At 34.6% G+C, this 13,679-nt stretch overlaps 1 protein-coding gene across 7 annotated transcripts; it reads right to left on the bottom strand.

The window, feature by feature from the left end:
* Positions 1-2,051: 2,051 nt before the first annotated feature.
* LOC104598099 (RNA-binding KH domain-containing protein RCF3-like) lies at positions 2,052-8,566 on the bottom strand. Of its 7 annotated transcripts, none has more exons than XM_010260004.3 (8): positions 8,332-8,566; positions 6,736-7,355; positions 6,175-6,606; positions 5,821-6,078; positions 5,444-5,710; positions 4,977-5,035; positions 4,679-4,750; positions 2,052-4,496 (listed from the first exon to the last, which is right to left on the bottom strand). In XM_010260004.3, exons 2-7 carry the CDS (start codon positions 7,312-7,314, stop codon positions 4,702-4,704), a joined length of 1,644 nt encoding a protein of 547 aa, XP_010258306.1. In that variant the 5' UTR covers positions 7,315-7,355; positions 8,332-8,566; the 3' UTR covers positions 2,052-4,496; positions 4,679-4,701. The 7 variants fall into 7 exon arrangements, with proteins under 7 accessions (XP_010258306.1, XP_088759527.1, XP_010258305.1 ...); XM_088903401.1 differs by adding an exon at positions 7,565-7,633 and having other exon boundaries at positions 2,052-4,750; positions 8,332-8,454; XM_010260003.3 differs by having other exon boundaries at positions 2,052-4,750.
* Between the last annotated feature and the right edge of the window lie 5,113 nt (positions 8,567-13,679).

Genomic DNA, 13,679 nt, shown 5'->3' with positions numbered 1-13,679 from the left:
CTGGTCCAAAATTAATTTGGATGGATTCCATAGACCAACAAGATATATTGGATTGCACCAATCTGGTCTAAAATATTAAATAGATTGAATTGGACCTTGTCTATCCATAATAAATTTATATTGGATTGGGTTGGAATAAGCCAATATTTGGCATGTGTCAATGGACCGGGTTTGGGTTGAAACCAATCTAAATCAAAACAAATTTGAATAGATTGGATGGTCCAAACATTGAATTGGACCAGATGATCAGTCTAAAATGGTCCAAAATATTCATTGGATTAGATTGAACCTGGTCCATTTATAATGGACTCACAATGGACTGGATTAGACCAAATCTAGTCCAATTGACACCCCTAGCTGGTTGGATTGGTGGGATTGTGACTCAAGGTTTTGCCTGATTTGTTCACCCCCAAGAACTAAAATTTCTAAAAATCAGCTAATCATCTTGTTTAACCAAAAAAATGATGAACCGATATACAATCACCTGGATCATTAAGTAGTTGAAATTCGAAAATGAGTGAAAAAAAACTTAAATCCATGACCTTTTATTTTTCATATATTACTTAGTTACCACTAATCCATCTCTTTACATATGGTATTTGTATTGTATACATTATTTTATTACACCTATTTTAAAATAATAGATTAAGAGACTTTGAACCTTTATCGTATGTTTTAAAAATTAAAAAAAAATTGTTATCCATCCACCATACTTAAATACCTTAAAAGCTGTAAAAAATATTATGTATAGTATTTATATAACCAATAATATATATGCATACATGTACGCCACATCATCATAGATCAACCCTAATCTCTTCCCTAATTTTATAATTAGTCGGGTTCTCTAAACATTGATGAATTCTGAGGTGGATAGAAATAAAATTACCCCAAAAATAACAAACCGGTACCTCTTCCTCTTGCATGCTTTGTTCAAAGAGCAAAAGTTCAAATGGCCCCCTAATCCGTTAAACATGCACCAGGTTGCAAGTTGGCCTTGCTGCATTCAACAGTCCATGTATTCGTCTTTTTCTTTTATTTTTTTTCGAGGGGATCATCAGTGCCCCCCCCCATATACACATCTCAGTGTGCCCCTCATATACACATCTCAGTGTGCATTGGAAGAACATCTCCCGAAATTGCCAGATGTTTAAATTTTAAAATACACGATTGGCACAGATGTGAATTAGGGGTGTATTTTGAGAAATATTTTTATATTTTTAAAGTATATAAACACAAAAAAATATTATTTTTATGTTTGTTTGATGTGCTTTTTAATTTAAAAAAATATGAAATAAAATATTAAAAAAACGAAAATCACATCTTTTAATATTTCAGGTTATTTAGCGTGCATGATTAACTGCCACATAAGACGTGCAAATTGGCGTGTTAGAAATGTTTCAATGGGGCTGGTCACATTGTTTGGGTTAGAGTGATGCCGGGTTCGGTTGTGCTACGGGTTGGTGACAGATCTGTCAACGGGATCCAAAAAAGCAACTGGTCATGCCTAATAACATACAAACCAATTAGCAATAGGACGCGCAAATGGGTCGTCTAGCTTGTAACTCAGGTATAGAATACACGCTATAATCCAATTCAACAAATAATCAACCCAAGGTTCAAAATATCGATTCGTGCGAATAGATACAGTTTTTCAGACCTTTTTTTTTCCATTTTTTTTCGCAACTGGTTCAGGGGGGCCGGTTTAGGTCTCCTCTACCCCTGAATCGGTCAGACCTTCAATACACCCACTGTAGGGGCGTATCGGAGGGGTCCCAGAACGATTTGAACCTTGAATCAACTACACGGCTGAATAACATCCAAACGGTCAAAATCAAAGACATCTTTCGATAAAACAATCGATTCAAGGCATCCAATCAAGCTGGTTTCTCATCAAATGTATGCAAGGTTTAAGCTTGTAAATAAATTCATGAAGGATTTTCCACCAAATTGTCTGAAATAAACATAGCAATAACATAGTAAAATAGAATAAAGGATATAACATCTAAGTTTTGATCTAACAAAACAAAATGCGAATTTGCAACAAGACATTAGCACATGCAGCCATTAGCAATTTATGATAGAATTTTTACAAAATTTAACATACGTGCCAAAATGTGTAGTTTTCAGAACGAACAATACAGTCTAGAATTATAAGAACAAGAAGAGGTCGCCCTCAAGACTATGCTCAAATGCAGAACTCGGATCCATATGCATGGCCAATCCCAGCTTTAGGCCCTTCAATTTCTACTCCATGGTTCCATGTGGAATCATTGTGATTCCCTCCAATGCTGTTGTTGGTTCCTCATTTTGCCATCTCAAGACAAATTGATTCCATATATTATATAAAATGCAAATGAATCAAAGAAGAGGGAAATAGAAAAGATAATAGAAGAATTCAACTGACCTTGCTTCAATTTCACTCACCTTATGATGACAAGAAGAATGTGGACACTCAAGGACTTCAAGACCATTGAGCTTTTAGTGAAACGAGCCAGTATAGAGGGTTTCGCCCTCATGACGAAACCCTCAAGAGAATCTACAGCTCATTCCTTCTATTGATGCTATAGAAATCATACAAGCAAGAGGAAAAAAAAAAGATGGAAAGACAGGACCAAAGATGCCAAAAACATCGATAACAGAAACAGACCACTCAAAATAAACCTCTGGTTTGTTTTACAAGATGTCAAACCCTGCTTTAAAAACACTCCAAGCAAAACAGCCAAAACATAGACAATTCAGTGATCGTGGTGCAAGTAGTTGCAGTTGTGTAAATATCAATGTACAGATGCTAGCAGCCAAGACACTGAAATTCAACCTGACCTTAAGATACTCGCTTTAAGTAAAATATCAAAAAAGTCCATTCATTTATATAAAAAAAAGTAAAATATCAAAAATGCGGATCAGCTTAGGGAGAAATAATATTAAATATGCATTGAAAAAATTAATAACTGATATGATAAAAGGGTAAAATTAAAAAAAAATCTAAATTAATAAATGTTGTCATTCGCAGGTCTCAACCACAAAAATAGTTGCCTACATACCATATCCACAAAACACCTGACCTTGCATACTAAGCCATCAATTCCTAGAACCTCCAGATTAACTGCATAGAAGCTAAATCGCCTGTGATCATAGCTGTAGGGATGCAAGTTGGATTGCAAATTGAAGATTTTTAACCACAGTGGTCTTGGGTTCAGGCTTGAGCCCATTCAAAGTTTAACAAATACTCGACCCGAACAAAACTGAATTATACCTCTACATAGCCCAAAGGTAGCATGAACATGCAAGACATTATCTAGAGAATTAGCATATTTGTTACGACATTGTTTGGTACGATTGCTGTTTTCAGCTGAAACCATTTTGTTTGATCAATACAAAATGCATACCTTAAAAATGCACGTGGGACGCTGTTTGTAGAAGTTTAAAATTGAATTCTTGCTCCAAGACATTTTAGGTGCAAAGAGCAATTGTATCAATATCAAACAAACATCTAAATGAATGCAAATTTATCAGTGCTGAATCTGAGAACCAGCTCCCATATATCTGTAACCATGATGTTCATGCATCAGCAAAATCTATAACCTACCTTTCAGGAGATCCATACTCTTGAATCACTGTCATTTTGCCATCAGACTATATACCCTCCAAAATATTAAACTGGTCATGAACAGACATGCAAAGAGAAACCTTTCTTTTAACCAGTTAGTTACTTTACAAGTTCCTTGTGCGATTAATTCCATCCAACGTTCATGACTAACAATTAAATATATTATAGAAAAAGGAATTTAAAACAAACAAAAAAGCAGTCTCAGCAATAGTTTTAAGAATGTTTAATGTAGAGAGCTGCAAACAAGGTGTAGTTGTGTATGTGTATACAGCTTAATGATTAAACATTTATGGAAAAGAAGATCAGTGCAAAACACAAGGGGTTAAGTGTTTTGAGATGCAAAACATAATGACAAATTTAAGAGGAAAAATACCAAGCAATACATTACACTACATATTACTTTTCAATGCCCACATCTCATCAAAACAAATTAAGTTCCACCACAACTTTGTCTAACTTTCCTAGGGTTCCCCAGGTTCTACAACAGTACCACCTAAGCTCACTGTTTCCTAGAAATTCAGACATAACCAACCCATACAGATGAGATCTAATATTATTAAAGCCAAGATACTGGTACAAGTACCAAATAAAAGTTTCACGGATACCAAGTACACGAAGTTTTACAGAAGTGAATAAGTTACTGCAACTAATAAAAGCATTCTGGCTACTGCGGCCCTTGGCTCAAACAATATAATAGCTTAGTAAGATGTGGTATCAAGGCTGCAAAAGGACTGAATGGTAATCTCCAGAAAATGTTGGTCCTCCTAAACAAAGCTTCATAGGTGGGCCATAAGTTTCTCAAACCCTTTTCATCTGGTCTTCAGGTCTAGGCTGGAGGCTTCATCAAAAGAGGCAGTAGGCTGGCTTCAGGCTTCGTAGATCTCAGCTGTTTTAATGGGAAGGGAAGGCAACAAAGGTAAAACAGGAGTATTAGAATTCTAAATATAGGAGGTCTGGGTTGGTTAAGATAGCAAATTTCCATATAGTATAATGTGACTAGCATACATCAAAGCAGCTTGCTATGTTATAGAAAGGATAAAAGCGTTAAGGAAAAAGACAATTATCTACCTGCAGGCCCTACTCATGAGGAACTAATAACCATGATGTTTCACATGGGAAACAGGATTCTGACCAGATAACCTGGTAACAGAAGCTAAAATCAGGGTCAAGATGTAGAACAATCTCATCTATAATCAAGCATGACATTGGAGGTTTATTACCAAAACTTAGAAGTTGCACCCCTACAAACAAGATAACATTGTCGATAAAGATAAAAGGTACCAAGAAATAGATCCCTTCAATGCTATGAAGCCAAAACATAAAAAGCATCAACTGCCAAGAATGAAGGTAAATAGCATATTCTTACCCTGTACTACCAGACCGGGCAGAAGAATAGCTACCATATGCTCCATAACCACTTCCACTCTGCAGAAGATAGACATAATTCATAAAAAATAAAATAAAAAAGGTTGAGAAAGTTAATCAACAAATCCCATGTTAGTTGATCACTTGATCTACACTAAGGACAAATACAACCAAAAAATCAAGAAAAAACATTGAGTCACTACACTGATAATTGTAATAATTTCAACTCAACTCAGCCTTAATCCCAACTACTTTGGGTCAGGTACACAACTCCTGTCCCATCATCATGCTCTATCAAGACTCAAACCTACAAAGGGAATTGCGGTGATCTTAAGAGTTGCAGTGAAATACTGCTTTGGGTTCTAAGCTAGAAATCGATCCATTATTACTTTCACAAGAAGAAAGAATTCAGATTCAAAAAAGAGTGCCTTTAATGTCACAGAACAGCATATGGATTATAAATATTACCTGTGAGCCACCATAACCACCATAACTGTCACTAGGGGCCATATCACTTGAACCATATCCAAGAGAATAAGAGGAGTATCCTCGTCCATGTGATTTACCATCCCTACTGCCATATTTTGAACCATCTGGAACATCGGCTGACATGGGAAGGTAAGGAAAAGCTGGTGGAAATGCAGTCAAAGCACCTTCTCTCTCAAAAAAGTTGGCTTTTAACCGTGTGGTTACATGCATGAGAGCATTCCTTGCAATGTCAAGCTCCCCAGTGATCTGAAAAGCATCGTTTATGACATAATCTCAACAAAATGCAAGTTCTTATCACCAATACACTGAAAATGAGAAGGAAAATAGAATGCATTGGAGTAAAAGAATGTGATTACCTGAACCATTTCATCATCTTCAGATGCAACTTTTGGAAGGTTTTCCTTTGAAAGTATGCGTATATTTGCTCTAGTGAGTTTTCTCATCTCAGTAATGATAGCTCCACCTTTACCAATAAGGCATCCAATACGTGAGTTTGGCACAAGTAGCCGAGTTGTGATTGGAGAATCACCCGATTCTTTATCAGCTTTCTCACTACATTTGGGCTGCAAGCGCACTGCTGCATCAATTGTTGGAGAAAATGGATCTTCAAAGTACTGCATAATCAGCCATTACAAATTAACCATCAGCACCAGTCCATGTGAAATTCAAACTTTGCCGACATAAATCTTAAAGACCAAAAAAACGCTCACCTCCTTTGCTGAGATGGATATTATGCAATCATCTCCTTCAGCAGCAGAACTATCAACTTTGATAGTGGCCCCAGAGTCCTGCCTGATTTGCTTGATGATTGATCCACCTTTCCCAATAACTCCTCCAATATTTCCAGTTGGACAAATCAAACGGAGAGAAAACTCCTTTGCAGAGGTTTCATCCCTTCGACCAGGATATAAGGAGCGTGCCCAATCACTTCCTGAGTCACCTTTATATCCACCATAGGCACCAACCAATGGAGCTAAGCCAACAATTTGGGGACCTGCATTTGAACCAGCAAACGGACCACCTGACTGATACATGTTTGACATGGCAGAAATCAGCAGGTGTTGAGAGCGAGAGGGATTGTCATGAAGCCGAGATGATATTTGATGAAGAGCCTTCCTTACAACAGCAGCTTCCCCAGATATCTAGCACCAAAAGTTAACAGGATTTTCTTTTAACAAATAACAAGGCAAGAGATAAGAACAATTTCAGAATGTAGGCATCACATGAAAGTATACATATGCAACTAATAGAGAGATTACAAAATATATTACCTGGAGAAGTTCATCAGTGCTCAAGGCACAAGGAGGGAGATGCTCATTCTTTAGAATGCGAATCTGAGCACCAGTTTCAGTGCGTATATTTTGAATTATCTGACCACCCTTCCCAATGACGCATCCAATCTGGTCTGATGGTACAAGCAGCCGAACAGTAACTTGCTGAGGCTCTTCAACATCTCCATCAGCAGGAACCTCGTCTGCAACAAGTCTGTCATGCACCCTAAAGAGAGCATCTTGTGCAGGGCAAACAAAGTCTCCAGTATCTTCGAGTGCATTAGTTTCTTGGCTTGAACTAAAGATTGTGACAACACGTTCCTCACATCCAGGCATAGTCTCACCAATCCTAATCTTTGATTGACTTTCTGCCCTTAGTTGCTTAACAATCTCACCTCCCCTCCCAATGATACTTCCAATCTTTTTCCCTGGACATAAATATCGGTAGACAGTATCATCGGGTCCAGGGGCATATTGATCCTTATCATCACCAGGGTTGCGCCTCTTACTTCCACCATTATCAGAATAATCAGATTGAGAATGGGAACGCTTCCCATGGCTATTCCTTTGACCAGCCATTATGGAAAATTTTACTCAATATATTCTTGCAGACCAACTTTCTGCCACATAAAAATGCAATAGATAAGATCATAAGAATTAGCCAGTACAAAACATCAAAATCATTTTTTTCTTTTTGCAACATAAGTTTAAGATATGCTAATAGAGATTGAGAACCATCACTGCAGGATCAAGGTCATCTTCTGAACTGTACAGTTCTAATCAACATACAATGAAATCAATGCAGGGGATGGCAAACCGGCAGGAATACCTTGTATGCTCATCCAGCACATATCTCGTGGAAAGCATTGGCTTAGTAATAAGGTTGTTGACAAGCGTCCTTTTACAATAATATGGAGAGCACAACACAGAAAATGCAAAATAAATTACCCCATTGCAATCGTTCGTAAAATTCATTACGGCACCTCAACAGACATAGTTTTCCGATACTACAAACTCTAATAGAAGAGTGTTTACACGCTAGACAAAATTAGTTAATGGATACAATAAAGATCACGGGAGGAAAAGATCCTTTTTTCCGGAAAATATACAGAACAAAAATACATGTATACAAACAAAAAAAAAAAACAAGATACAAAGAAGGTGTCAATGCGGCACCAGAACTGGAAGACCATCACAGATTTCTGATGTCTCGAAACGAACTCCAAAGAAAAAAAAGGAAAATAAAATTTGCGTAACTACTAACAAGAATCAAAATGCATATATCAAGGCTCTTCCAAAGCCAATAGAGTTTTCTCAACACTACAAAAATCATGACCTAACGAAAGTTAAGATCTGAAAATGTTTGAAATTAATACCACCGCAGCAAAACAAGAAAAGAACTACGGCACAGGCACATCTATCAGTACAAGGTCGCATATCGCTAAGATCTAACGAAGCAATAACATCTACGACGCGAAACCCTAAACGAAATATACGAAATTCACATTGAAACGGAGAAGCAATAATCAAATAACACGAAAAATTAATAAGTGATATATTTTGAAAAATAAAATCTCACGCCATAACTGTTTATACCTCGAAGATTTTAAACAGAATCGTCGAAAATCAGGACCTCGCGAGCGAAGATACAAGGAGTAGGAGGGAAGAAAAAAGAGAGGGAAGAGGAGAGGAGAAAAGAGGGAAAAAGATCTGCCCTCGTATCGTAATTCGTAAATAAATACGGCCTCCACGTCTCTGATTGTAAACTAATAAAATATCTTTGGAGAAATACTACTAAGCAACGAGTTTACAGAAGAACTCTTCAATACTTGCCCTGCAGACAAGGTAGGAGCCATGCATAATACATTATGATGTGTTTTATTCGTGGGCCCCACTATGTCGGTCTATTTGCACTTACGTGATATGATTCTAGGGTTTTGAATATATCCCGAGTATAGCAAAATTACTGAAAACTCATTACATTGATTGAAAGTACTACCTACCTGCCTCATTGGCACGATTTTGGGAGACCGGATCTTATTCACAGATCGCACCTCACAGACGAGTCCGGCTTGGGTCAGGGCAAACCCCGTTCCAACATACTTTACAGCCTTAGGTTGGGAATATCTCCGTAATTACGTGATTTATTTTATGGGAGATATTTTTAATGCAAGGTTGTAAGGGTTGCTTGAAAAGTGCGAGCACCAACTCGCACTGGCCGAAGTCAAACTCTTCATAGGTATATTCCACCAACATTTCCTGTATTTATGTGGGAACGAGATCTGCTCCTCACACATAGGCACCTCATAGATACATCCATCTTGCATTGGGAACATCTCCCGTGAATAATAACTTATAAGTATGGGAGATGTTCTCAATGCATGGTAGGATCTAGGATGTGCATATGAGGCACCCTGTGTGAGGAGTAGATCCCATTATGTATTGGGAATATCTTTCAGTGATAATATAAAAAATGATGATGTCATTACCGGGAGATGTTCCCAATACATGGAGGGGATGTGTTGGGGGTTGATTTGAACTCCCCAATACACGGGTTAGATGTGTTTGTGAGGTCGGTGTGAGGTGTGTTATATGAGGAATAGATCCCAATTTCGATTTGGAGTACAAGGAACTTTGATATAAAATTCGATTTGCTCCTCACGAAACATGTCTCACACTAACCTTTAGTACGTTTCAGTCGTACATATGAAACTTTATAATTGTAAATTTTTATTCACGGCGAGATGTTCTCAATACACGGCTAAAAACGTGTTGTGAGATCTATCTTAGTGTGGCGCGCTTTGTGAGGAGCAGAGCCATTATAGCTACACATCGAGAAATATCGCTTCATTGTGAGGAATTCGGCTTAAATCAAGGCAATGCCTATTCAAGCGAATTGGGATCTACTCCTCACACAGGGCGCCTCACAATGACCTCACAAGCACATCACATTGTGAATTGGGAATATCTCCATAAATAACAACACATAAGTGTGGAAGATGTTCCCAATACACTATGGGATGTACTTGTGAGGTCGGTGTGAGGCGCCCTTTGTGAGGAGGAGATCTGGTCTCCATTTAAGCAGCCTCTACTACCTTGCATTGAGAATATCTCCGTATTTATGTGCTTTATTTCATGAGGAGATATTCCCAATGTAAGGTTGGAAAAGGATATTAGAATGGTGTGGGCATAGGTTTGCCCTAATAGAACCCGACCTCCATTGTGAGATATTCGCGATGTAAGGGTTAAGGTGCAAATGGATCAATCTTGATTTGATCATGGTTGAGTTTTGATCGCCCTTGTTTGGATATTTGGATTGGATCGGATCAAGTCAAATAATATGATCTGATCAGAAATCGGATTGGATTCGAATTCCCCCCCCCCCCACCCCATCTAATAAGTGAAGATTTGATCCGATATATATTATATATTTATAAATATAAATATATATAATACATACATATATGTTATTTGTTTATTTATAAATAGATTTTTTATATTAGATTTTTATAAATTTGTTATATTATTTGTTTTTTATATTATATTTTTATAATTTGTTATTAACAATTAGAGTATTTATTAATTAATAATAATTAAATAATTATAGTATTTTATTAATTAACACTATTAACTATACTTTTAATTAATACAATATTTTTAATAATTTTACTATTATTAATTAAATAAAGTATTTATTAAAATACTAAATTTATAAATTAACAACATTTTTAATTAATATAATACTTTTAATAATTATAGTATTTTAATTAATTAACATTATTTATTAAAAACAATGTATTTTTATTAATAGTATTTTTAATAATTACATTACTAATAATTAAGCATATTTTACAGTATTTTCAATAATTGTAGTACTATTAATTACAATGTTTATTAATTAATAGTGTTTATTAAAGTATTGTATTTGTTAAAAACATTAATATTTTATTAATTCCTTAATTAATAGTTTTTTAAATTGTTAATTAATGTAAGTCATAATTTAAATGTATTTTAAATAACATTTGAACCTATAAGTAATATAATTAAATTTTAAACTACAATTAAAAATATAGTTTAAGCTATAAATAGCAGAAAATTACATTTAATGAACAGAAATTAGCTACGAAAATAACCAAAAATAAAGTACCAATAATTTTGCCATAATCACCAAAAATTATCCAAGAAATTACCAAAAATGGATTAACATGATTTATAATAAATATGATAAATTATCAAAAATAAAAAATATAACCATTAAAATTACTTTTTTGAAAATATGTACTAATTATCAATAATCATCAAGAAATAAATGTAATTAGTTCATAGTGTATTTAAAATACATTTGTTTTTTGTATAAATTATAAATTATATAATTTAGGGATTTTTGGATTGCAATCCCCCACATAAATCTTTTTTGCAACCCCCCTCCCCCAATAAACCACTTTATGCCCGTGAAATTGGCATCAATCCACGGGTAGGATTCAGTTCACCCCTAGGAAATCCTTGCTCCACCTAGGGGTGGACTGAATCATAAAAACCCCTATAATTTAAACATTATAATCCTTGCCTATGATGATATTGTTTCATAGTGTTACAATGGAAAACAAAAAAATGTGTTTACTATTATGTATTTCCATTATTTTACTTTCACTCAACAAAGCCCGTGGATTGCACAGGTCTCCGCTAGTATCTATCTATCTATCTATCTATTTTTGCATTGGGTGTATACGGAGAAGTACGGATACACCCAATGCAGAAATCTGATTCCCATTGCACAACTATAATCATTCAAAACAACCAAAAATCACACCCTATGCACCCATACCCGCCCATGAATTGGCATCAATTCCGAGCTGGCACCTACCCTAAATGTACTTTGAACCTACAAATTTTGACATTGGGGGTATCGATCATTCTCCCTATATATATATACACGGAGAAGTACAGATACACCCAATGCAGAAATCTAATTCCCACTGCACAACTATAATCATTCAAAACAACCAAAAACCACACCCTATGCACCCATACCCGCTCGTGAATTGGCACCAATTCCGAGCTGACACCTACCCCAAATGTACTTTGAACCTACAAATTCTGACATTGGGGGTATCGGTCATTCTCCCTATATATATATATATCAAGAGGGTCCAGGACAAAATGCCTCTCCTTGCTCCATTACCTCCACCTGACATTCTCTTTGACTCTCTCCTCCCCCCTTCTCACCACTCCCATTAAGCAATGTCACAATTCCCAACCCAACTATCTAAATATTCATAGAATCAATCTCACAAGATATCTCATCTAAGCCATTAGGAACATATCATGTTACCTTACTCCCCAATCAATTCCTAAAATCTCTTTACCCAATCTATATCCACACACTATCTCTCATTTGAAATATTCATATTAATTAATACATAGTTAAATATAGTTAATATCTAATCCAACCCATATTCAATGAGTATTAAATAGTGTTATTATCAAAAGTTAATAAATATGGTTAATAAATTACCAACAATTAATAAATATTGTTATTAATTAACTCATCATAACTTTCTAAAGTATTTTGAGTAAATATTGTCATATTCATGTTAATTAACAACATTTTATAGAAATTGAAAACACTTTAAGTAATTTTTATAAATTTGATAATTATATTTACAAATGATCAAAAAGTATGAAATTTTAGTTATTGCTATTATTATAGTTAATAATCGAATGCAGATGGGGGAATAAAATATTATAACATTGGAAAATGAAATGATTAATTAATTTATATTGGAAAACAAATGATAAATTAGTGTAATTTTGTTAGTAAACTACTTAATAAAAATAAATATTTAATAACAATTTTAAATAATTTTCAACAAATCTCTACTATTACGTAAATGGAATAAAATTTTTAAAAAATTTAATAAAATTACATTTCCATAAAATAACATATTGGAAATTAAAAGATATAATATTGTACTTTTGGAAAATTTTTGAAAGTTTATTTAAAATGTATTAAATGATCATTGAAAATTATTGGAATATTTTGGAATTTTTAGGAAAATTTATTACATTTGATTGGTTTCGGAAAACTATTGAAAAATCATGTAATTTTCATTGTAAATTATTAAAAGTAAATGAGCATGGAAAAAGGAAAACTATAATTTGAACCAATAATTACACAAATTATTAAGATAAATTAGTGTAATATTGAAAAAAGGAAATTATTAATTAGTTTATATTATAAATTATAAGATAAATTAGTGTAATTATGTAAGTAATCTAGTTAAAAAGAAAATAAATGATTTAATAACAATTTAAAAATAAATTTGAGTAAATTTTCAAAATTACACATGTAATAAAATTTCCAATTTTTTCATAAAATTACATTTTTAAAAATAAAAGACAATTTATGTACTTTTATAAATTTACCACGTGGCTAATACTTAGATATCTTTTTGATCATTTTCGACATCAAATTGAATATTGGTTGACGGAGAGTGGGTGCCTTGCCTTGAACCCATCCGACATTGGGGACAGAGCTGAGAAAATTTGAAGACTCCCCAACTTTGATGAAGAGTGGGTGCCTTGCCTTGAATTCACCCAACATTGAGGACAAGGTGGAGAAATTCGAGGATTTCCTGTCCCTATCGGGGAGTGGGTGCCTTGCCCTAAACGGCTGAACCCACATGACACTAGGGACAAGGTAGGGATGGTGTAGGGTGTCTTGACTATGGGGCAGGGACAGGGATGGGGTGCCCCGCCCCGAACCTGCCCTGTTGCCATTCCTATATAATTGTTAATTGTTAGTGAAATTAATAAAAATGTTAGCTTTTGTAATTATTTTTATTTATTTAAAGTTGGCCAGAATTTCATTTAAAAACAATAACAATTGTTAAAATTACTAGAAATAATTAATAAAATTAAGTTTATTAAAAACTATTTGTTCA

The sequence above is a fragment of the Nelumbo nucifera genome, chromosome 4 (genome assembly GCF_055504915.1).
Source record: "Nelumbo nucifera cultivar China Antique chromosome 4, China Antique-T2T, whole genome shotgun sequence".
In the NCBI taxonomy this organism is placed as follows: Eukaryota; Viridiplantae; Streptophyta; class Magnoliopsida; order Proteales; family Nelumbonaceae; genus Nelumbo; species Nelumbo nucifera.
The sequence above is the reverse complement of the archived record's forward strand: the minus strand, read 5'-3'. Positions and strand labels throughout refer to the sequence as shown.